We start from the raw sequence: 25425 nt of genomic DNA on the forward strand, positions 1-25425 counted from the left end.
GTGTCTTAATCATTTCAGATAAGCTCATTTTACATGGACTGCTTGTATCTTAGCCCCAACATCAAGTGCCTGCTTACAGAAAACTATTTTGAGATAAACTAATCTACTGCAGCTGTAAGTAAAAGTGTGTGGCAAACAAGTTATTGCAAAGGGACCTAGGTTCACTGGGAAATACATAAGAATAAGTTTAATCGATAAACATGAGTTTGATGTCTTTCTCTAAGCACTTGGTCCTAATTTCTCTTTAATATTTTAAAAGTGAATATGCACATTTTCAGCTTGCTTGCTGCAACGTAAATATAAAAGCTAGAAAACTGAATGAATAGGGGAAAAAAATGAAGCCTAAGACGACTAACCAAGTCAATTCTTCTTTTTAAAAAAAGAAAAAAAAAAAAAAAAAAAAAAGAATTGCAGCCTAGCTGGAAAACATGTTTTTTTTCTTAGTTTTCTTCAAGGCTGCTTGCAGGAAGGTACAATGTATGCTGGTGTAGTTTGAGACTGTACTGTATGCATAAATATTTCATAATTCATAAGGTGAAAGGACATTATACCTGCAAGTCAAATATTAACTTAGACTAATACAGGAGATCAAGAATTAAATTGCCTGGAAAATATGCCCCAGATTGTTTAAAGTCCATGCTTTTTTTGAATAGAGGAATGACTTGTCAGATACTGATACCCTTGTAGTCTTGCATCTAAGTTTTAAAAGTACTTTCAGAGTGCAGGTATTCACTGTGCAAGAACTTAAACAGATCAGTTTTCTCCTACCATCAAAATAATGGCAGGCAGCCCAAGGATGTGGAATTTCTTCTCCCTTCCCCAGAAGTTTTGCAAGTACCAAGACTTAGACAAATTAAGAGTATATTTATGAGTGTTTATGACTTGCTTTTTTTGAGGCTAAGATTCTAGCAGCACAACACTAGAAAGTGATTAAAGATTTCATTAATGAAAACATTCCCTAACTTTTGGTCAGAAAAAAGTCAAGACAACACCCACCACTACCACCCTGTTAAACTTGACTCCCTAAAAGCATATGCAAATTTGTTGATAAGATGATGTGTCAAATAGTATTTGATTTCACTTTTTTATTAAAATATGTATATTGCTTACATTAAAATACAACAGTATTTTAAATATAGCCACAGGTTTAGACACTCAAAAAAAAACCCCAAACCACATCACTTTAATAAATAAATACGTCAAACTTGTTTATCAAAGTTTCAGACAATCAGGTTTAGTAGATAATCATTTCAGATACTAAAAGTTTTAATACACTATAATACCAATATAACACTTTTTAGAACACCACATGCAGCTTATCTACAGTACATGTACTAGAACACAGAGGCACTGGCTCTATAATGGTGGGTAAAGTTATGAACCACAGCATAGTAAGATCCTGCTTAATACTAGCTTTTGGATAAAGCCCTATACTAGAATGGCATTGCAAGGCATATCCAGGAAAGATGGAGTAATCTAGATACAACTAAATCCTTTGACACACACACATATGTAAGTTTGTTATCCAATTCCCAGCACAAGTGGAAGGTTAGCCTTAGCCAGCAAGTATGCAAAGCTTGAGTTAGTAATGAATTTGATTAGATATTCTGACAGCTATGCTCCAATGTCAACACTGATTTTATGGAACAGTACTTTACTTGTTTTGGAAGAAGTTATTTGAGCTTTTGCATCTGGGCAGTTAGAATACAGCATAGCAAAAAAACCCACTACATACATTATAGCACTCCCACAGAGAGCCACACTGTCTGAAGATCTGTTGACTATCTTGCTTTATACAGAGTCAAAAAAAAAAAAAAAAGCACAGATTGACAGGAGTGAAAAGGGGGAACAAGATCGCTTTAACATGGACAAGACAATTAGAGGTTAACTCCATTTCCCCCTTATCCAGCAAAAAGGAAAAAAAAAAAATCTACAAAGTAAATTTGCACTGCAGGATCATGGATATTTCAAATTGCAGCAGTATACTTGATCTTTCCTTAAGTGTCCCAGAAAGTGAGGAAGAGGATAGCAGAAAGGAGAAAAAAATTCCTGGCTAACATACCCAAATACAACAAAAATATATCAATTCCCATTGTAGAGGCACAATTCATAGAAAGCTGTGTCTAAAATTTCCAATGAAACAAGTAAAAATACTAGTCCAAAAATAAATAAAATGTAAATTTATCAGTTATTTTGCTGGTGCAGTGCAAGGTAAGTAAGGTCACAGAAGTGCAGTATCACCTTTTTAGTATAAATACTCTATATTAAAGTCAGAACCTACAAAACTAGTCTCAAAGAAACCTGTGCAACACTTTTAAGATGGACAGCACACTTACAAATCCCAGTGTCTAGGCTACCTGTTCAAATGTGGTTTACCCTTTTGTCTCGGCTGCTTAAGGGAATTCTGAAGCTTGGTCAGAACCAAATTCATTTGCATCACACACTTCCTGTAAACAAAATATGTTTTTGATCCCAGTATTCAGTAGCAGTTCATGCTACAGTGAGCTTTGATGTGATCTTTTTAGTATTGTATTAAAAGCCACAACGAGAAGAGCATTTCCTAAATTACCAACTAAATCTGAATTATTCGTGTCTGGCATTGCATAAACATTTCTTTCAGTTCTTTTTGCTTGACTTGATTTATAGCTTCTGGTTCCACAGGGCTCTTCTGGACCTTCGCCACAGCAAAATTAATCCCTTGAGTCAATCCTGCTTGTGTGATGTTAGCAACTTGGACCATAGAACTGCGAATTTTAGCAAAGGGGGAGACGGCTCTGCTGCTGTTACTGTCAGCTGGAGAAGGAGTCATATGGAGTTCTGTCTCAACTATACCAGATGCAGCTCCTGGGCTTTTATGAGATTTACTGGAATAGGTCCCATCAACAGCTAAGAGCTGAGGATCTGGCTCAGAAGAAAGTACGTCCAACTTTGATGGCCTGGAAGGAATGTCTCTGGTTGTTTCAGCCCTAGTTTCTGCCTTTTTAGAAGTATTATTGCTGGTTTGATTTATTACTTGATGGAGCTCTTGAGAGCCAGCCTCAGCCTCTAAAACATCTGCTATCTTTTGAGCATCATGTACAAACCTCTGGCAGTACACATCAATAGGTTTAGCAAATTCCATCTCCACATTGTCAGCAGAAGGCATGGGTATGTCTTCACATTCAGACGTGCTAGCCTGAGTGACATGGATCTCAGATGGAGCATGAATGCTAATGGTCATGTCAGTGCTGCTTATAGACTGGGACCGACTGCCTAATCGGGGAGCTGAAGCAATGATACCACAGCTAGGCAGCACATAGTCTGTCTGTCCTATGTTCTCTAGGGAGTCAGTTAACTGGTTGTCCTCATCAGATTTAGAGTTAGTCAGGAAGTCATCTGAATGGAATGAATCATTATCTGATATTTCTATATCAGATTCAGTATGGACTTTAGTATCTACCACTGGATTCTCTAGAGTTTCAAGGCTACTATCCGATTTCCAAAGATTAACTTTCAAATTTGGTTTTAAAAAATTGACTTTCACTTCAGGTTTGGTAAAGCTACCTAACTTCCGAAGATTGCTAATGTTTACATTGGATTTGGTTTGCTTTACTTTCTGATTGAGAGATGAAAACTTGCTCAGTAAGTAATTCTTGCCTTGGGCCAGGGACCCTCTGTTCTGAGACCGAATGCCAATGATGTCTTCATGAGGCTTGCTGCTTTTCCTAGGGAAGAAAATAAAATCTCCAATGTACAATTAACAAAGCAGTTTCATTTATAAAACACCAAGTATTCACCACCTTCCATCATCTAGTTTCATAAGATGGACATTTTATTAACTACATCTTTTCCTTTCATTATCATATTTTAATTCGCTTAGTTGAGTACAATAAGAACAAAATAGAGGGTTGCTAAAGAATTTTAGTTAAAACAAGATGAAAAACAAGCTCATGCAGACTTTTTTGTAACAAAAATGGCCTTTTATATATATATATATATATATATATATAAAATACCAAGGTTATAAATATTTATGTTGTACTCAGTGTCCAGATACAGAAAATATTCACAATCTGTAGTGCCTGTAAAAAAGCAAAAACTGTTGTTACACTTTCTACTCAGCCTGAAAGAGAAACTGAAAGTGGCACAGTGATCAATGCAAGGGAAAAGTAGTTGAAACATTGCCCTAATAGTTTTCCCTTGTCAACTTATATTTGTGCTACACAATACACTTTTTAGTAGCTTATGCAGTCTGAATTGGAAGGGTCCATGGGACATGTTACATATCAACCGGTAAAGCATCTGCTAAACTTTGGCTAACTTTCCTTTTCTTCTTCATTCCTCAGTGTTAACACCTCTCCAATATTTACATATATGGCTTACTTCCATTTAAGTTAGTTAGGGACAGTGAACTTAGCTTTTAAAATAGAACTAATTAGCTTTGGAGTTTTTTTTTGGGGGGGGGGGGCATTCAATACCAATGTTTTGGTTTTTGAGCTGTTTTAGTAACAAACCCCCCCTCCCCCCCTCAAAAAAAAACTCCCCCCATGCCAAAAAGATTACTGGCCAAAAACAAACAAACAAACAAATTACTGAGAGTTTCATGATGGAAAATGTTCTGTTATTCAACATCATTATCTTTTTATTGTATGCTACAGAACTGTTAGAAAAAAAAATACATTCTCAACAGATCAGAGGTTGCAAGAAAAGAGCATTTCCGCTTGCTTCATCACCACTATTTATCTATGTTTTCACCTATCTTTCTGCTCACGTTCTTTATTCATGTCCAAATACACTAGCAATAGCACCATTCTCTAGCCTCAAGAAACATGCAGAGTCAAGTAAGTTTCTGAAGCTTCCATTGACTACAAATAAGCCTTGCTAGTTATCAGTAGTACTGCCTACAAGTCACCTTCTCTTCTCTGTTCATGTCTACCATAGACTTTTACTTTAAATCCTTTTAGATTTTTCCTCATGTTATTTCAGGAGCAATTACGTCTACTGCATCTTCATTAGCACTGGAGCCTTAGGATTCCTCACCAGTGGAGCTGAAAATTTCTTCCCAGACTAAACCTTCATATTTGCCTTCCTGAAGTCTTATATGGCTGTCATCCTGTGTTAGAAGAAAGCTCACGAGGAAATTTGACTGGACGCTGGGTAAACAATTAAGCTGAAATCATCCTTTCAAAGAGAAATCATCCAGAACACACCTTGAACTACAGTTTTCTGTAGTTTTAAAACTATTTCTACATTTTTTTATTGGGGGTGGGGGGGAGGGAGGAGGAATACCCAGTACTGAGCTACCTCCTGTCTATGGGGAACATCATCTTCCCAAAGTTACCTTGTGCTCCTGTTCTGCTTTCTCCAATATTAAATATTCCAGAGTGAAATACTCTGACAAACTTCCTTCTCATTCACTGAGAAACAGCACTTATCAGCTATCCTCTAAAATAAGAAAGACTACTAAATTTAACCATAACGATTACTAAGTATTTATCGAATACATATAAACAAGCTGAAAAGATAACAGCATTTTAGTCTTAAGGATTAAACTTAAGATAATGGTAAGTTTTTTGGTGATTAAACTACATTGTTTTTAATCCTGTACCAGTCTGTACCTGTCAAAAGGCCTGTTCTCAGGAACTCCCATACAAGTAAGTGTCCTGGAAGTCCTTTCAATGTAAAGCTTACCCAATAAATATCAGTTTTGACCCCAAAAGATACCACCTTTTACATGGCATATTTTCATGACCACTGAATTTAGACTAAACTTTGTCAAATACAAATATCTTTAAGCAAATAATATGAAATCATTGCATTTTTCCCTCAAGTCATAGTAAGTGTCCCGAGCATGGGTAGCAAAGGAGATTCAGCATACCGGCCTCCTCCCAATCAACCACAATATTCATTTTGCAGTAAAAAAAATGAATATAGAATATGTACAAATTACGAGCCACCACAGTTAAAATACAAACATTAAGTCTTGCCCTGTGGCAACTCCTTACTTGTCATACTTGTGCTCATCATTTGCAATATTGCTACATAATGGCAGTCACATAACACACACTTGCACTGTTAGGTGACAAAGCAGTAAGAGGGACATTCCGGAGAATGTATAAGAAGAACATAAAATTGTTGACAGTTTGTAAGGGGGAGGGAAAGGCTACTCCAGTTACCAGCTGCTACATACAGAATCCACTGACACTGTTTGGTTCATGGTCCAAAAAAACCAAAACACTACAGTTCCCATGCAAGTTTTGTACTTTAGACATGGGGCAGAACACTGCCTACAAAAATTCTAGTAAGTATGCTTAATTGTCAACTGAGCTTTCACATGCCCTCTTTTCTTAATGGCCTTGCATTGCATAAGCTTGTGTGCTCATTCTGACCGACACATACAAGGATGTTTAACTTCCAGCCATGGCAGACATAACACTAGATCAGAGGCACAAGAATGTTTGTTTCCTTTCCAAGAAAAGAAAGATTCTCCATTTCTGCTTTTAAAACTTCATACCACAACTCTTGCATTTATCTGATGAAATAAACAATAAAACCAAAACCTTTGTAATTCTGTGAAGTTTTTGTACTTACTATATTTACTAAGTACTGGCATCATTACATTCCTGTATGCTACTGTATTCTACTATTTTCACTCATACATTCTTCAGCAAGATACTGAAGACTTTTTCCATTTTGTAGGTTCATAAATAAGTCCAATCTCAAAAAAAACACACACACACAAAACTACTAACTCCACATTGAGAAATACTCTGTCCACTGATACACGATAAGGTTTTCTTAAATAAGGGCTGAATATCACCTCAGCTTCTATGTATGTTTTCACATAAGACCTGTAATGCTATCTTGTTTTGCTAAATACTCAACTGCAAAATACTCCAAACCAGATTTATTTCACAGGCTGAATTCTTACTACAGAGCTAGTAAGACAGATTAATAAATTCAGACAGGACAAATTAGACTTGACAGACTAATCAAACCATGTAACTTACAGTGTCACTTGCATTTCATAGTGAATATATGTTGTTCATATGTAAGCCCACATGTACAAAGGCTGCCTGAGCCTTAGTACATGGAAATCAATGAAAAATAATATTCTTTCTTATACTTTTAGATAAACCCCTGCAGACGACTTATCAAAAACAGTATAAAAAGTAATTCTTAACACAATAGCTAGGAAACAGAACAGTTTCAGATAGACATCTCATGCATGACTTACTATGAAATGGTAACCACTGAGAAGAGAGGAAAAGTGGGACACAGTCACATCACTTAAGTACTCACCTCTCCAGCTTTTTCTCAATAATGGGCACATCTAATCCCATTGCTTGCTTTGTGATTCGCAACATTTCTGCAATGCACTGAAGAGTGTCTGAAATCCAATTAGCAGCCTGTCAGACTCTTAGAAAGCCTAAAATCTTTTATTTTGAAATCTAAAATTAGACTAATTTGTCACTTAATGAAATGTTTTATTTTTCCTCTAATAGTTGAATCTCAGAAGTTACAATTCAAATTTAAAATCTTATTAAATAAGCTTAAGAAAAGATTCTCATTAAACCCTAAAAACTGGATATAAGTGAATTCTCTCCTCAAAAGATATCTTGGAAGTGAGAACCAACAAAACATGAATTGTTTATTCTAATCCTTGTTTACAAACCTCAGTGCTCTAGGTAAGTGATTTTTCTCCTATTAGTATTCACTTAATTTAGTTAAGCAAGAAGCAAGACATCTCTAGTTATTGATTTCACTAAATAAGTTCCTAGGACAGAAGAAATGGATTTAAGTGTATTTTATCAGGTTTTCGAGAAAAAAAAAAAAAAAAAAACTCCAGTGTCCAGCTCTTACATAGAAAAATATTGCTTTAAAACCATCTGAACTGTATGTTTCTTTGTATACAAAAATAGCAGTAGTTTAGTGTTCACATAAGAAGCTACATACATACATTTCTTCTCACAGAGAAGTGGGTTGTATTAAAATTTATCTTTAGAAGTTACTCCAAGAATCATAGAAAACAGTGTTTATATAGAAATAAGTGTTAGTATATCAAGTAAACTTTCAACTATAAAGCTTTCATGTATGAAACAAACCTTTTCCATCTTCTTCAGGGTTGCGTACCACAGCTCTAAGGGTGTGAAAATACCCACTTGTTTCTTTGTATTTGTAATGCAACCTCATGCAAGAGAACTTGGGTTTGCCAAAGAGAGTAGGCTCAGGTCCTGAGAAATAAACCAGAAAGGTAGAAATGATTTTTGATAAGATATTTGGTTTAGATGTTTCTGTAACTCAGGCTATTAGTTCACAATAAAGTGAGACAGATCTTTCCACTGAATTCTAACGAACTGCAAATCTGTAATGAAATTGGGGAGGATTGGACATGGGGAAAGAGAGGGCAGAATTCCCTCCCTTCTCCAACTGAAAAGCTTTTGCTTTAGCAATAGAAACAAGTATCACACCTACTTTAACAGTACCATAAGTTGAAAATGCGAGATTTAACCAGTGGATGTTATTTATACTCTTTAATCAAATTAATCAGCATAACAAGATGATTTCATAATAGCATGTTTCTAGTTATAAATGGCTTTTCTTTGCTGCATAGTTCTGACTGTTAAATCATGCACACACACTCCTTAAAGCACACTTACAGTGAGTTTGTTAAAGCCAAAAAATAGGTGGGTTTATGTGTATTCCCACTCAAGCTAGGGAATCTCTCTCAAACTGCTAATTTTTGTTTTAATTTTGAAAAATAAAGTGCAGTCACTGTAGTGAAACTTAGACCTGGCTAAAGAATTTTTTAAAAGCTGTAGAACAATCTAAGTTTTACTCAGAACTGTCTACTCTGTATGGATCAGAGCACCTGTATATCATACATGCATACCTGTGACTACACTGATCAAATTGTTACTCTAATTTGATAAATATTTAGATTGATTTTGATTAAAGTGTTTAGAAGAGTTTGAACAAGGGAACATTTTTAGAAACCTATCAGGTGTCAGAGTTTCCATTTCAAGCAGTACCAGAAGGCATTTTGACAGTCATGACTGTGAGAGAACACACAGGCTCGCGCTTGGTAGTTGTTAACAGCAAGACATTTCTAGCTACAGTAGACTACACAGGAGATATGCAGTGTGTTGAGGCTTTATGTTTCACTGTATCATGCAGAATGTTTTGGCTAACTGCTTTTGTTAAGCTTTTGTTAAGAGCACCTAAGGAAACAGAGATACACAGTGACTCAGCTCTCACCTATCTCTATTTTTTCCAAAGCATCAAGGCTTAGCCTTTGGTACTGATTCACCTTGTCGATTTCGTCATCATAACTAGAATAAAAGAGTCAGAGTTAATGCTTGGTGCTAATCCAGAACACAACAACTCACAGTGAATTACACAGAGTAAGAGCAATTGTAACTTACTAGGCCACATAGTAGGCAGAATTAGAAAGTAACAGCAGAACATCCACATCTTTATGAGTGGCATCAATGAGACTAAGAAAGAAGAAAAAAGTCAATACACAGCAGGGGGTATTGGTACAACTGTAATTGATCCTCAGGGTATTCAGCATATTTTGGGGACACTTTGACAATTAAAGGTACCTTACAACAAAAGGCTTCAATTTTGGTACGCTATCTGCTGTGACGCTATCTGTCCATAGCTTGTACACTGAAGTTTATCAACTATAGACTGACCCACTAAATTTTTGGTATACAACACTATTAGTAAACCAAAACCATTTTGTCAAAGTTAAACTTGCCATAGTGTAAGCAGGACTCATGCACATGGTAATATTCTCCTAGCTCTAGAGATACTTAATAGCTTAAATAATATGCAGATATTGAATTTAAGATCAGGTCAGCAATAGTTCAGTATTTTTTATATCTCCAAAAAGTGAAGGGAAGAAAGAATGATTAGACTCAATTCATACGATGAGTTGTGTGTGCAAGTATCCTTCACAGGATTAGATACTGAAGTTTGATCTGCAGAAGACCTAACCATTTTCTTGTACAAGTTAGTGTACTCTAAACTTGATAAAGTGATTATCAATGAAATTACAGCTTGTACTCACTACTTTTCATGAAGAGAACTCTCGCTTTCATATTGCAGATCCACTAGACAAAAATTTAATCTAATAAGATATGGCTTTGCAGTCAAGTTACACTTCCCCTATAAAGCAATAAGGACAGCAACCTCTTTTAGGGTTAAGAGTGGTGAAAAGTTCTCCTTCTATCCATCACAGTTTGGCAATATTAAGTAAATGGATGCATAATCAGACAATTTCTCAAAATTAACTCCTTTATGCACCATTTTTATAGCATTTTGAAAAAGTTTATTTTGGAAGACCTTGACTACACATAACTTCTCGCATGTTTTCAGCGCAATTATTCAAATCCTTCAAGAAGTCAGTCATTCCACAAAACTGCCCATTTGTATCATGTTTAACATACCAGCTATTAAAGCAAATTAAGACTACTCATTTAAAATATCAGCAGTAACAGAAGTGTCATGCTGGCAGTTTATTGGTTATGACTTTATTCAACAAACCTTGGATCACAGTCAATAAGTGCCCATCCTCCATGAAATTTTTCATCATCTGGTAAAAGCAGTTTCATGTAACTCTGCAACAGTTGGCTGATCAGTTCCTGATGACTTCTCACATTCTCCTTATGCAAGGCTTCATGCTCTTTTTCTTTTGTAAATATGGAGTAAAGATCCTCCGTTACAGGGATACCCTGCATCAAATCTAGATTAAGAGAAGCAAGATATTAATAAAGAAAAGGCAACAATTAGAAATAAGATATACAACAGCAGTCTGATTAATTTTCAGATGCCTTCAGAATGGTTCTTAAAGCAGTACAGTATGGAGAATCAAACTCTTGTTTCACTGAAAGGCAGTATTATACTTACTAAGCTTGCAATTTCAACCAACATTCTATACAGAAAGCTCAACCAGACATAATAAAAAAAAATCTTAAGATATGAAACCTTTACAAACTACGCTACATAAACTTGACTACGTAAAGCAGAACATATGCTTTACATATGACAGAACATATGACATTTAATAGTATAACAACTTATGAACAAATTCTGCACTAATCTACACTACATATAATTCCACTGAACTGACTGGTGTTTAATCTTCACATAATAAATCACTGTTCTATGTGGTGCCCACTGGATAGACTCAAACAGTATATACACATTTAGAGCACTTTAGAGAGCAGTCAAAAGACAAAGCCAAGATGATTTTAATAAACTTGATGGCATTTTACTCTTACCTATGACTGCTTGCCTATAAGCATCCCTGAAACGATTCAAGTAGTATCTGTTTGCAGAATTTACTCCATCCTTCATTACTCCTGCCAGCTTTCTTTCACCAGTCCTTGTGAAGTCACCCTGTTGCACAAGACATTTAAATCATGCAGAACTTTGAAGCAGCAGTCTCTGCTCTCAAAAGCTTTGGTATTTTGAAACTCAGAACTGAACAGATGACTACTCAAAAAGTTCAAGTAACTCTTTCATATAAAAGCTTAAAATACATTTTCAAAAGAACCTTTATTTTTCATGGTATGTTTGACTCTACAGAGCATCTTATGCTTTTGATAGACCTGGGATTCTATCCAATATCCTAAAAAAAAATTTGGACATATACACCAACTAGGATTAAAGAGAAACATTTAAGGCATCAGGTTGGAATGTCTGAACACCTCAGTTATTTTTGTCCTATATTTAAAAACAGTATTGGCTCAATGAAGAAGATTAGAGATTATTGAAGGAAGGCTTGCATCTTTTTTGCTTCTGCTACCAAAACAAGTATAACATCCTGAAGAAAGATTGCATTTCTGATAGTACATATCCACATAACTTCTGAAACAAAGCTTCCAGGCCACAGGAGGCCTAGAATTTGAATGAAGAAAGAAGGCAGTCACCTCACTAGAGGATCTTGAGAGTTTCAGACCAGAAGAGCCAGGTAGTATTGGCACAGAGCAGCTCTAAAAGCCATGCCAACTAGAATTAAACACATTGCAAGTGTATTTCATTTTCAAATTAAAATAAATTGAAAATTCAAGTGTTAAATTTGAAACTAAAGTGAAAACAATTTAATTTGTTGACATCATTAGTGAATATAAAAATCTCCAAGCTGAAAATTTAAGTCTATAAAACTGAAGCTCTGTGTTCCAGATTTAGAGTCAAATACACGTATGTCAAGCTGTTTTGATTATCTGCAAGGAACAGCAGTGAAATAGACTAACCAAAGTTCAGTGGGGAGAGGAAGAAAAGATTCAGGTCTCAAGCACTTCCAGTATACAGGTTTTTCCAACATCAACTACTGGGAAAACTAAGACTGTTCCAACAGTGACTATAAACAGAGAAAGTAGCTCATAAGCCTATGGCTTTTCAGAGATCACTAGATCCACAAGCAGCTTCACATCAAATTTCTGATCTTGGTAGACTGTACTACAACTAATAAAATAACTAAACTAGTCAATATCCACACGTCTACCTACATAGCCCACTTTTAAGTCATTTAAAGGACTTGACAAAACTGCAACTACTGTGTGTAAACTTAAGCGCAGTAATGCTTAAATGCTTATAGATCTTAACTCTTAGCTCAACTATTTTGCATCTAAACATAAAACAAAATTAAGTCTAGCCAACACTGTCACAGCAGAGCTTGCCACTCAAGTCTTTCCTTCATGTGCACGAGGTCTGACACAAAATGTTCTCTTACCGAAAGGCCTCACGTCTCCAAGAACAAGCAAGCCGAATACATGGCTAATTTTGCTACATACACCAGTAAAGACTGGTCATAAAAGCCATTATATAACAAGCTATTCAACATCGTAATGGATAACACACTACCCTTTACCTTTAAAGCTGCTGTGCCAGCATATTGCCGACTTATGGCATCTCCATTGTTTGCCCATATTATCTGGTAAATTCTGTTGCATTTCACTGGCAAAGGCTGTTCTGGTGGCATCACACCCAGTTTTTTGAGCTGGAATTTGATAGTAACATAAGGTTCAAGATAAAGTCATTCTCAACATCAGTACTTGATAAATAGTTTCAACTGCTGCTAGTTTAAGACTATTTAAAACTTAACAATTGAGAAAAAAGAGGAGCCCATCCTGCTTGCTATGAGAGGAAGTTCATTGTTAAACATCATAAGAATCCCCATTGGAAGCAGTAGTAATAAATTCCTACTTTTATATTCAATACATCTTCAAAAAATTAGCTGAAGGAAAACAAGTTATTCTAGATGACTCAAAATAAAAGAAATGCTTCAGTTTTCTACAGGGAACCATCAAAAAACAGACCTCAACTCTAACTTGTTCAAGCTGTGTCATCCATGCTACAGTCTTGTGTCACAATTTCTTTCATTGTAAAGCAAGGAGCTTCAATTTTACACTTAGAAAAAAGCAGCAAGATTTCTTTTCTAGGTTGAAAAAAGTGCATACTTCAACACTTACAACTGAGAAACTCTGACAGTATGGCTCATCGTTAACTTGCTATTGGTCAACTTAACCCTTAAAAGATTAAGGCTAATAGTCAATTTACATCTTTTTAACAGCACCATGCCATTGATTAGAATGTGAGATTAAAAATGCAGCTTGTAAAAAAGCAAGATCAATGAAACAAATAACTAAGAACAAAGGCTTTCATAACCTTAAAGGTCTAAAAATAAGGAAATGGATTCTTTCCTTCTAGTCACAAGAACAAGCACACTATATAGACTTCATCTTTTGCTCATGTTATTAGTTATGTTTATTACTAATATTTGTGCATTTTGGACAGTTACTGCTTAACACTGATACTGAAAGGAAGACGCATAACTATTCAAAACAACCAGTACTTAAGTTTTTCCAAGAGAAGTCTCGGGTATTATATGAACTTAAGCCTTTTCCCACCAAATTAATTGGTAAGATAGTACAACTTCCCATTCTGAAGTAAATGCTCAAGTAACTGTAGTGCAGTCACTACATTTTAGGCTGTCTGTAGCAATAACTTGGGTTAATTCAGAAGCAAAGTTTACATTAAAATAGCAACTTTAAAAAATATTCACGCATTATTTGTAAGGTAACTTATACAAGGCTATTCAACTCTGCAAACACTATCAAGCTCTCAGCAGGAAGAAAACACATCACAGTTCCCAGCAAATGCAAGGACAAGCATGCATTTAACTAAATATTTCACTTCTTGTCAGTCACTTTATAAAGCTTAGGGCATTTCTGAATTATGAATTCATTTTGAAGTACTTTAGCTATGAACTGGGAACAATGTAGCACACTTTTTCTGATCTAGTACTACAGCAGTGACTACTGTAGCCCTCTACATAATCTATACAACTCTCAGGTTGGAAAGACTGCCCATAGACAGAAAAGTTGAGGTGGGGGAAGGATGTAAAAACCAAAATCCCAGTCATTATTGTAGAACAGGATTTCTACATCAGGAGTTCAAATCACAGATGACAAACAGGAACTGCCAGATACAACAGAACTGTTAATTCTTTTTCTTTATTCATACAAAGGCCCTGCCCCATGGTTTATCCTTTACCCCAAGCATATGCAAGTTTGTCCATTTCATGCTGGGCTGTAACTGGAGCTTCAAAGTTTCAGATACTATTATGTCCTTCCTGGGAAAACTAATAATCACTGAGGTGACAGAAAGCACATATCAAACTTGTTAAAAGTCAGATCTATGGTGAGGAAGGAGGAGGAAGAAAGAAAAAGTGGGAGCACTTTCGGTCTCTTTGGAAATGCTTTCTCTATGCAGGGACTGCTGTTCCAGAACACAGTAGTTAGTTACCTGATACATCATGAATTAATTGTTCCTCTATATACAGAAGAGACAGCAAATCCCCCAATTTGCTACACTACAGTGTATTTCACTTAAGCACCTAAAATAGCATCTAGCTTTACAAAAAGCTGAATCCAGTTAGATTTTAGTTCTTTCATATTGATTCGGGGGAGCAGGGGATGTTAGGAGCAAAAGGGTATTAACTTTATACTGCCATGCAGCTTTTCTATTAAATGAATTAATTGTAACAGAAGAATCATCTCCAGGATTAAGAGAGACAGACCTTTCCTCTCTGAAAGAAATGACTAAGTATTAGTTTAAAAATGATTTATTCTAGCTGTACATTCTACTTTCTCAGCTTCACAGTTCCCCAGTTTGGGAAAATCCCCACCACAATAGGCTAGTTTAGGATTATTTGAACAAAAAAGGGTTTTTTGTGTGGTTTTTTTTAATGTACCTATGAATAATCATTAAGTTCTGAGGCATCTAGAACTTTAACAATTTTATTAGCTATACATGCCTGCTGCTCCATGACCACTCTTGCAATAGCAGCCTGTACCACATTGGTGCGATCCAGACAGTCCATGCAGTTCACTCGGAAAATTCCTTCCTGTTTACAAATAACACCAGCTTGATCAACCCTTTCAAGAGAAAAAGAATGAAGTTGTACTAAGATATGTTAGATCAAGTGTAATTTATCAGCTTCTACAAACAGTAAAAAGTAGAAATTAAAAATTCTTACAAATGTAGTGTTATTTCTAGTATCATTCTTCATCCTAGCTACACTCTTCAGAATTAGCTATTTCTGTTCCCACCTATCCTTACTCTTTAAGGCCACATCTCTCTAGTCTCACCTAGATACCCAAACACAGCTTACTTGGACCATAAGCTTGATATTATATATAACCACATGTTGAATTCAATTGATACATATGTAATTACAGATTTCAAGAAAGAAAAGATAATTAAAACTCGACCATCAAAACAGGAAATAGAAAGTAATTTGACAGGGACATTTCACTCACACAGAACATATGGAACAATATACAGTAATTTGATGAAACAACTACAACCATATATATCTCCCCAGAATACATGAACTTTAATCAGTACAAATTAAAGGTCAAGAACGCCTGTGGGTTTCAACAGTAAGGTTGGAGTTCTACAGTTTGTAGGTCATCAACTGCAAAATATTTTACATTAGAAATAAGAAAAGCTAGAAGAGTTAAAGGCAGTAAACCTGAGGCAAAAAAGAGCATCTGAGGATTTTGCTGTTAGGTATATAGAACAAAAATACTTCAGAACACAGAATGTGAAGTGCTGATGGGCTAACCAGGCACCAAGAGAAGCACATAAAAGACGATCAGTTTTGACAAACAAGGCCTCCGAATATATATTATTTTAGTTTTTCCTAAAAATATTCCATAGTAGTCTGAAAACAGTAAGTACCTACCAGCACCACTTCATGTCAAGAATAATATCATGAATGGCATCAGTCAATGTCTGCACATTTTCAAACTTCATTCCTCGGCTAAAACACAGAATTTCACAGAAATTAGTTTGAACTAAGGTAGTGTTGTTTTAAAAAAGAAAAACATTAATTTTATTAGGAATAAATAGGTTTTCAGCTAAGTGAGAAAAACAGACATTCTCTCAGGCAACAAAGATTGAAATATTTAAAATAGCTCTGAATATTGGCTATTACTTAAAGTACAGATATACACTTAAATCCGAGACTAGAGAGTCTATAAGTTCAAGAATTTGCATTAATTCTTGAATTAACCTATAATTAGTACAAGAAGATAGCAGAGAAAACTTCTAGTTTGACATTTAAGAAAGCACAAGCAGAGCAAACTGAAGAATGATAGAAGCTTTGTATTCCTCTCTTCTCAGATCTCCCATCATCTGCATCTAAGATGCATCTAGAAGTGGCCAAAGCTTGGTATATGGCTTTTCATCTCATACAGCCATTCTTCGAAATTAGTCAGCTATGCATATATACCTATTTGCTTAGCCTAGTTTTGGAAAGGGACAGAGATCCCTTCCCTACTGCTCAGAACAGGATTCTAGGAATATTTAACTAAAAAAAGTAGTATACTCAGGTTTTAGGCAGTACGCTAACACCTTTAATAATACTCAATTTCCTAGAGAGTCAGAGCAAAGGCGACAGGTATGAATGCAAGTTGTTAGGTAAAGGTGGGGGGAAACAAGAACTTAGTTGAATTTGGTTTTGAATTAAAGATAAAGCAATATAGTTTACTGAGTACATTAATCTGCTTTGATAAAAGCTGCTTTATATTTTTTTATTTCATAATGATCAAGGTGCTAGCTTATGTGAATGCATATACTTTTATTACCCAAGTAGCTAATAGCTTATCTAAGTTTGATTTAAACTGATAAAGGGCATCTTCCTGTAGATACTAATGAGGGAAAATCCATACTGTATTTTAATGAATTTTATATACTATTTTTCCTATTTTTTCTTTCAAAATTAAAGGCAGGAAAGTAGAGGGCTTAATAAAAGTACAAACTGAAAAGGCAAACTAACCTACATCAGCATCAAACATGACCTGAAAACTTCAAAACCTCTACAGAAAAAGAGTAGGTCTCAGCTACAAAAAGAATGTTGATTCACACATAATGCTAGCCAATTCTCCCAAAAAGGATGTGTGTTAGGCTAACCTCCCTAAACAATGGCTATAGAGATTGGAACTTAAAGTTTTAACTTCATGCTTTCATCGGTCTTCAAGTTCTTATCAGATCAAGCTCAAGTTGAAGTTAGGTATATATGGGGAAAACACTGATTCAAGGAATAACAAGTATTAAGGTATGTGCAACACTGTACTCATCTGAGGAAGAACCTCAGCAAAAGTAATTGTTATATCTTTGAAACTGGAATAGCCTGCCCAGCTTTATCAGCTATTCTACAGAAATAACACCCCATACATACACCCACATTTCCCAAAGATGGAGCTTGCAGAATTGTTCTGTTCACATTAGTGGTCACAGTGCAACAGGAAATAGCCGTTACAGCTATAACAGTTCTTGAGTGAAAAGGAAACAAAAACTCATGTTAAAAATAAGTAGTCTCAAATCAGAATTAATTCAGGATGTTTCTAGTCCTACAGAAAAAAAAGTCTTTTAAAGGTCATTAGTATTTTAATGAGAGGAATCCTCATTGCTCCTCTCAAAGTATCTGCTAACATGCTTAGTCAGCAATGCTGCATCTTTTTTCAAGGCAGGTGCACTTCCCAGTTTAAGTTACAAAAATGAAACAGTAATTTTTAAAACACACACATGTTTGTCCATAACTGCCATCTACTTGAGGAAGACAGAGGAAATGCATGCCTGTGTGACAGGTTGCATGCTTAAGCATGGAAACACTACAGTAATCCATGCCAATATCAGGCTAGAGTCATGAAAACAGTAGCTATTTATACTGGATCAAACCAAATCATAGAGCAATAGCATCAGGATTTTGAAAAAAGCAGGAGAGGAATGGTTTCTAGTAAGGAATTTAGAGCAGAATATCACAGTTTGAAAAGCAGGTCATCTACAGTTTTATGTTCAAAGCATGTTTTAGGCAATTGTCTTGCTTAAGGCAGCACAATTTTTTTAAAAAAAATTAAACATGAACTGTATTTACTAGGCAAGGAGATTAGTTGCACACAATACCAAAGTGTTTTGTCATCCAAATTCAAGTTCGTTACACTGCTTTCACTCCCAAAAGGCATTTTTTCTTTGAAAAAACGTGTTTCATGCAGAAGTGGACAAATAACAGCTCTTTTCTTCCTTCTTGCTCTTTCATGCTAATATAAGAAAATTTGAAGTGATATTTTTACAAAGTCTTACCAGTGCTCATGGAAGTCAAATGAAACGTAAGTCAGATTTGCATTGTTGTACAGAAGCACTTGTTTAAGATAAGCATCTCCAATAATCTTCTCTCTGCCTGTCTGATCCACCAAGTTAATAATAACCTGTTCAAAAGTTTTAATTAAAACTTTCATCTGCAACATTACTTTCTTAGACATATCATAGAGTAACAAATATGATAAGAGTTAAGTTTGTAGGTCATCTTGCTAAAGTTACTACTGTATTTGCTAGTTTATACTTGAGATCAAATAAGCTCTAACAGTTACCTGACTACCTGAATGTTAATACAAAGAAACTTTCAATTGATAAGCCAGGTATCTGAGTGGGGCTTAAGCATTTTTAATAACATATCACTGCTATGAATATATGAATATTGAAGAATAAGGAAGTTAGTAAAATTCTGGTCACATACCACCTTTCCAAATGTCTAAAACAAACTAAGAGATAAAAAGCTTATTTTCTTTTTACTCTCCTATACTTTAGTAACATGACATGACTTCATGTAGTACTCACCTGCTTTTTGTAATTTTTCAGCTGTTCTTCAAAATGTGCACGAAAACAGGACACTGTTTCATTTTCACCTGCAAGGTAGAGCAATGCTAGTTTGTTCAGCAACAAGTTCTATTTGAACTATCAAGAGTATACGTCTGGGTGTGATTCAGACTAAAATACTATGGAACACAGCATAATACATTATAAAGAATTACTTCTAAAAGGTCTTGCATCAATTTGATCAACTACAAGAGAGTGTTTTTAACACTACAGTACATAAGGGAATACCATTCTTAAAATTGTTGTTTTGCTTTTGGTGTAGAGTATATTTTCTATAAGCCTGTTGAATTCTTTCACATGTGCCACACACGCATTACCACATGCCTTTCAGAAGAGAAGTTCACACTTGTTTTAGGGCTAGGCAGTTAACGAAAGAGCAAAGATGTACTGCATTCAAAGTGTCATCCCGCTCTCCTTGAAGATCAAAGGTGTTTTTGTTTTGTTTTGTTTTGTTTGTTAAGATGTCAGTCAATCCACTCAGTGTCACTCCACAAGACCATGAACATACTAGCCTCCTTCCCAGAAAAAGGTCTCCTTAACAATACTAAACTTGCTAGGATGATACAAAGGCCAACACAATCCTTTGGAAGTTCAGGAAATGGACACCTAGTTCATGCTAGCATTCGTATTCAGTCTCCTCATTATTCTAAGACATGCTGTGTCTAAGAACTGTGCAATATGAAATGTCTGTTTTCCCCACATTGAGTTAGCAGTTCTTAAACCACAGGCAACCGCAGCACAAATTAACCTCAGATAGAGGTATTCTTAAGATATCACTAAGCATATTTTCTCAGAAGAGCAAACCAGATATCTCCCTTCTCAACTGAGAACACACTGCAACAAATAAGACGAGACAAACACGCACTTGATTAAATACTGCAGCTCAAGATCCCTCTGAATTTACATGGGACAAAGAGTCAGAGCTTCATATAGTCAGGATTAGAGCAGGAGTTAAATTGAGTCAAGTCACTATTATTATTTTTAGCTCTTAGAGTCACTGGAAAACTATTAGTAAAGAATCACTCCAATTTCCTTATTTATAACAGAACTCTGATCTTCAGATATTCCATTCAAAAATACTTACTCCTGTCCAGTCGGGGCCGTGGGTTATATCTATATCCAACCTGGCTCCAGAAAACAGGCACAGAGCCTCGTGTTTGAATAAACGAGAGAGTATGATTATGGACGTGAATCAGTTGCTCTGTCTCAACATAGTTTGCCACATTCCCATTTTTATCAACACCTCTTCGCTTATACCGCATTCCTAGAAGAAAGGAGAATAATGATTAATTCATATTTAAGTATTAGTCTTAAACACAGATAACTTTGTTAGTGTTTTAGTAACAGTAACAAGAATAGAGCTCCAGCCAAATTCCCACATCAAACAATAGAAGTCCAGTAGAAGTATCTTCTTCCAGTCCCCACAACTTATGGCCACCTTTTACTGACAGATGCTCCACTTCTCACAATAAGATCTCATGAACTGCCCAAAAATTTGGGCATCCTACAACATAGGAAGAGAAGGCTTTTTCTTGTTTTATCTGTACATCTAATTTTGTCCATTAAAAGCAGATACTTCTCCTGTAACTATACACACTATTTTTCACCTAGTTGCCTCTGATCTGGTCATTAAACGTAACAGGTGTTCACATATAGAAATCAGGTAAAGGAGAAGCTATAATATTTCAGAAAGGATGGGGGAGAGAATAAGTTAAAAAGTGTAGAAAGATTCAAATCTAAAGATAAATCATTCAGAAATTCAGTTCTGCAGAATCAGAACATCTTGTTCTGAGTCCTGAAATAGTAATGGGCCCAGCTTCTGAACTGAACCCCACAACACCAGCTAAGGGCTATAAAGGGGAGAGGAAAAGGTTAGAAATGGGAAAGTGAAGAGAATGTATGATACCCACCATAGAGGCCTTTACAGAGACAAAAAGTAGCAATGCCATTCTATAGAATTTAATCAGGAGGGAGCTTTTGGCTCATGATTCCAGACTAAAGCTTCAGATGCCTTTTCTTATTCCCTCTCCCAGAGGTCAGAGGACATGATTCCAAAACCAAACTAACTCATTGCAAAAAAACCAAAAACAAACAAAAAAACCTGCAGTTCCCTTACTCTTGAAGTCTCAACTTTTCCAGGTACTATGCTTTTATTTTCTAAGTTTAAAAAGAGCTGTCTTTCGTTATGTCGCATGGCACCTTTCTTTAATGTCTTAAGAGTGTTAATAATTTAGTGCAATGTGTTTTTATTATAAACAAGTTGTCTGAAAAATAATAAAAAACAGTATAACACTAATTTGAAAGCCTGAGAGACTCTTACATATTTTAGTTTCATAAATAAGAACACTTTGAACACTTAGAATTAAGCATTACTGAATGAATTGAAAACAGTTTTACCTTGTAATTATTCTTCAAAGCATTGCATCAATTTACTGGAACAATCCTCTTGTATTAAGAGAAAAAGCTCTACACAATTTGTGTTCCGGACTAGGAATCAGATGGTCATAGGTCATTAATAGTAAAGAGTGAATTGATGAGCAATTTACCCTGCAATTCAGTTTCAGTATTTTTAAAGCAATTTAGCATAGATAAGTCTTATTGCAAACTAGACACTATCCTAGAACCATCACATATTTACTCCAAAAAGTTCCGATCAATAGTTTTCCTTGGAACTAGATTAAACGCATTGAATTGAGTTGCGATACGAAATCCAGTCTCATATTAGGATAAGCTCACCAGGTTTTCTTGTTCTGATGTATTAGAAGACTGGCTGTGTAGAAACGACAAGAGGAGTTGGACTAGGTAGAGAACCAGGAGAGTGCTTGTAGCTCAGAAAGAGTCAAAATTGTACAGGCCCTACCAAAGCAACTCAATCTTTTCCCCTGTTCCCAAACACAGGAAATATTTTAATAGGAAGGAGGTAAGTGAAACTTAAGTCAAATAATGAGCAAGACCAAAGCATGGTCCCTGTTTCACACCTTGTCCTTACCTACTCATCTTCAGGTTAAAGAAAAAAGAAAATGACAAACAATTCTCAGGTGCCTTCGAGTTCCTATTGAGATGCTGTCAAGCCTTCAAAGACAGAGCTTTGAAAATTTCATTCCCACCCAGGCCCACTGAAGTACCAAAATCAGTTCGGAGATGTAAGCAAGGTTCAGATCAAAGTGTTCTTTGAAAACAGGACAGGAAAATTTGTCCCCAAACAGTCATCTCCAAGGATACATTCAGCCCCCAAGAGACCAGTGAAGCTCCCTTATTAACTAGTCTCCCATAAGCAGGAAAGGCTACAGCACATACTTTGACAGGATATTAACATCTGCTGAACAACATAGTACTGTCTTCCAAGTTATATCTTCTGTCTTCCTCTTCAGTGTCCAAAATAGTCTGTTCAGATCCAGTCTAAGCTGTTTATCAATATTTGGGCCTTTTGATACTCCAAACTATGTTTGCTTACCAGCTCTGTGCCGACTCCGGCGTGAAATAAGTGCCACCAGAAACGTTGGATGAATGTCATCTATACAAGTTGATTCCTGAGGAGTTTCAGGACTGCTCTTCTCATCATCAGAAGATTCACTATAGTTTACTACAAGTTCTTCAATTTGCACAAATCCTTGTATAATAGGTATAATCCAGAAATCCACTTCAGCATTCTGAACATTACAAAAAAAATTTACATATGTTGGTTTTATTCTACATTACCTACAAATTTTTCCACCATTTATGAGGTATATTAACAGTTGCTATATATTCTTTCCATATTTTTTAAGCAGCTTTTGTCATATCTGTGTCTGATTCCCAACAAAAGATACTACCATTTTTCCCTCTGCTGGTTGTAGGGATTTTAAAAGCAGAGGGTTGGAGATGTGGGTTAGAAACATATTTCGACAGGATTTCTGTCATGGGGAAGCAAGAAAAGAAAAAGTCCTCCTCTGCTCCCAGTTATCCAGGGATTTAAGAGAGTCCTAGCATTCCTACCACAATTTTAAAAGCTTTCCCTTTCCTTACAGAAAGTTTTAATAAAACAATGTTATACAAAATGAGGTTTAAAAGCTTGGAGTAATAGCTATTCATGCCAAAGATTAAGAAAGTCAAGTCAGATAAAGTAGAAAAAAAGTAAATGGATTACCTAATTTCTGATTTAAAGCAGTTTTACCCTGCACGTCCACATAAAGGTGGAAAATAATTTCCCAATAAGCCATAAATTCAGATAAATAGCTTGGCAATGTGTGTTTAGTGAATTAAAGTTTTCTGCCGTTTCCAATTCAAAACAAACTAAAACGTCAATTTTTAAAAAAATATTCCCCCCCACACAATTGTAACACAGCACATCCTCAGAAGTCAGACTTCAGGTTTGAGAACATCAGTTCAATTCTTCCTTATTAGAAACCTGTCCACCAGCAAGGTGCATTTGTGTGGCAATAAAAAAAAAAATCTTTCAGCCAATATTGACTGCTCTAAACTAATTGTATAAGCAAGAATTAGTATGCCCATCATCCTACCAAAAAAGTCATGTTCTTCAGAGCTTTTCTTGCATGTAAGAGCAGCCCAGCCCACTAGAACTAGCTATCTTCCTTTCTCCTTCTTGTGAAGGAAGAAATTGAAACCCATAAACACAACAATAGCTTCCAAGACCATTTGAATAGGTATTTTCATTTTATTAAGATAAAAAATAATCTACATTTACATGTGTCTCTCTCTCTACATATATATATATATATATATATATATATATATATACACACACACACACACAAACACATTAAATTATTGTGCATATAGAAAACATTCATTCAGGTAGTAGCATTCTAATAGCACTTTTAGAGAGAAATTCAAATAAAGGTGGAAAGATATTTGAGGTATTCACTATTATTTGTTGGAAACATCCTTAAGTAAAAGGAACCTTACCTGCAAGGGAAATGTAGTGTCTTTTTCTATGCTACCTAAGCTATGACAGAATTGTTAGCGTTATGGTTTAATTTAATACAACCATTACAGGGTGACAGGGCAGACGCCTGCAAGGGGACCCTATGAAACTAATAGGTGTTTATTCAAAGCCATTGATACTTTCACCTCCAAAAATTCTGCATTGTATGGTACTATAAAATATTGAGGTTAAAGAAAATAGTGAAAGCTTTTTGCCAAGCCTAAAGTAAGATTTGAACAATTCATTAGAAGGTAAGCTTCTGTGGCAAGCAGGGAAGGAAGAGCATTCTTCAGCTGTACCAGTTTTAAAAAAATCTGGAATATGGACATTTTTGTATATTATTGAAAAAATATTTTCACTGCTAAAAATGTCAAAGAATCAGACACAAATAACTAAAATCTATTTCTTTAGGTTAAGAAGCTTGCAGAGCTTCTTGATGCCCTTCATCAAGGTCAGGCTTGACTGTCACTAGAGAGTCACATTCCTCGTGTTTTTGTTTGTTTTAAATAATAATCAATGTAAATTTATGATACTGGTTATTTCCCCTAGGTTCACGACCACCTGCTACAACACATCAACTTCCAAAAATACCTAAAATACACTAAAAACTAGTAAAGTTGTTAGCCTGTTTTCAGCAGGTTATAAACACAGGCTTCATATGGACCAATTCAGCTGTCTTTAGCACCCAAGCCCAAGCTTCACAGCTCTGCACAGTAGTGTCCTTTCATTCTAAAGTCTCCATTTCTTAAACAGAATTTAGATCTGAGGCCCATGCTAATTCAGGTTATCCATGTGTATCTTACAAAGCAAAGATCCAACTAGTTAAATTCCTGCATTGTGTGAAACTTGACTGAACACCTAGGCTTATCCTACTCTGATCCCATAAGCTCATACACCATAAGATAAGGTTTATCCTGCTCTAATCCCATATAGAGTATAAAATCATTAATGAAAAAGATAGAACATAAGGTAAAAGGCCTGTCAGCTTTAAGAGAACCTAATACTTGGACTAAATTGGGATTTAGTAGTTAGCTAACAGATCTAACTGTAGTTAGATCTGTTCCGATCAGAGGAAGTTAAATTAAGTGTACAGTAACCACTTTAATGTATGATCTTGCTTCTTTGTAAATTGTGTGCCTATTAGAATGAAAAAGTCTCTTCATGGTCGAACTGTTCAGAAAAATTTGTTTTATACTACAGTTATGTTGATCAGCTATTCTGTTGCAAAGGAGGACATTTTTTATATACAAGTGTGTGCATGTATATGTATGTATACAAAAGCCTCCACT

At 35.5% G+C, this 25425-nt stretch overlaps 1 protein-coding gene across 3 annotated transcripts in view; it reads right to left on the reverse strand.

Annotated features, from left to right (window-relative positions):
* Positions 1 to 1070: 1070 nt before the first annotated feature.
* Positions 1071 to 25425, reverse strand: part of INPP5F (inositol polyphosphate-5-phosphatase F) — a 45733-nt gene continuing 21378 nt past the window's right edge. The window contains exons 7-20 of one of the 3 annotated variants that reach the window (XM_062580611.1): positions 22667 to 22862; positions 20297 to 20476; positions 19174 to 19241; positions 18640 to 18764; positions 16241 to 16318; positions 15308 to 15428; positions 12860 to 12988; positions 11268 to 11385; positions 10531 to 10729; positions 9405 to 9476; positions 9238 to 9311; positions 8085 to 8213; positions 7282 to 7369; positions 1071 to 3704 (exon numbers count right to left, since the gene is read on the reverse strand). In XM_062580611.1, coding sequence (XP_062436595.1) covers positions 2573 to 3704; positions 7282 to 7369; positions 8085 to 8213; positions 9238 to 9311; positions 9405 to 9476; positions 10531 to 10729; positions 11268 to 11385; positions 12860 to 12988; positions 15308 to 15428; positions 16241 to 16318; positions 18640 to 18764; positions 19174 to 19241; positions 20297 to 20476; positions 22667 to 22862 — 2709 coding nt within the window. In that variant the 3' untranslated portion in view covers positions 1071 to 2572. Of the gene's footprint in view, positions 3705 to 7281; positions 7370 to 8084; positions 8214 to 9237; positions 9312 to 9404; positions 9477 to 10059; positions 10153 to 10530; positions 10730 to 11267; positions 11386 to 12859; positions 12989 to 15307; positions 15429 to 16240; positions 16319 to 18639; positions 18765 to 19173; positions 19242 to 20296; positions 20477 to 21609; positions 21689 to 22666; positions 22863 to 25425 lie in introns of those variants that run through there. The other 2 variants (XM_062580612.1, XM_062580613.1) reach the window with 2 other exon arrangements.

Source organism: Rhea pennata, chromosome 7 (genome assembly GCF_028389875.1).
Source record: "Rhea pennata isolate bPtePen1 chromosome 7, bPtePen1.pri, whole genome shotgun sequence".
In the NCBI taxonomy this organism is placed as follows: domain Eukaryota; kingdom Metazoa; phylum Chordata; class Aves; order Rheiformes; family Rheidae; genus Rhea; species Rhea pennata.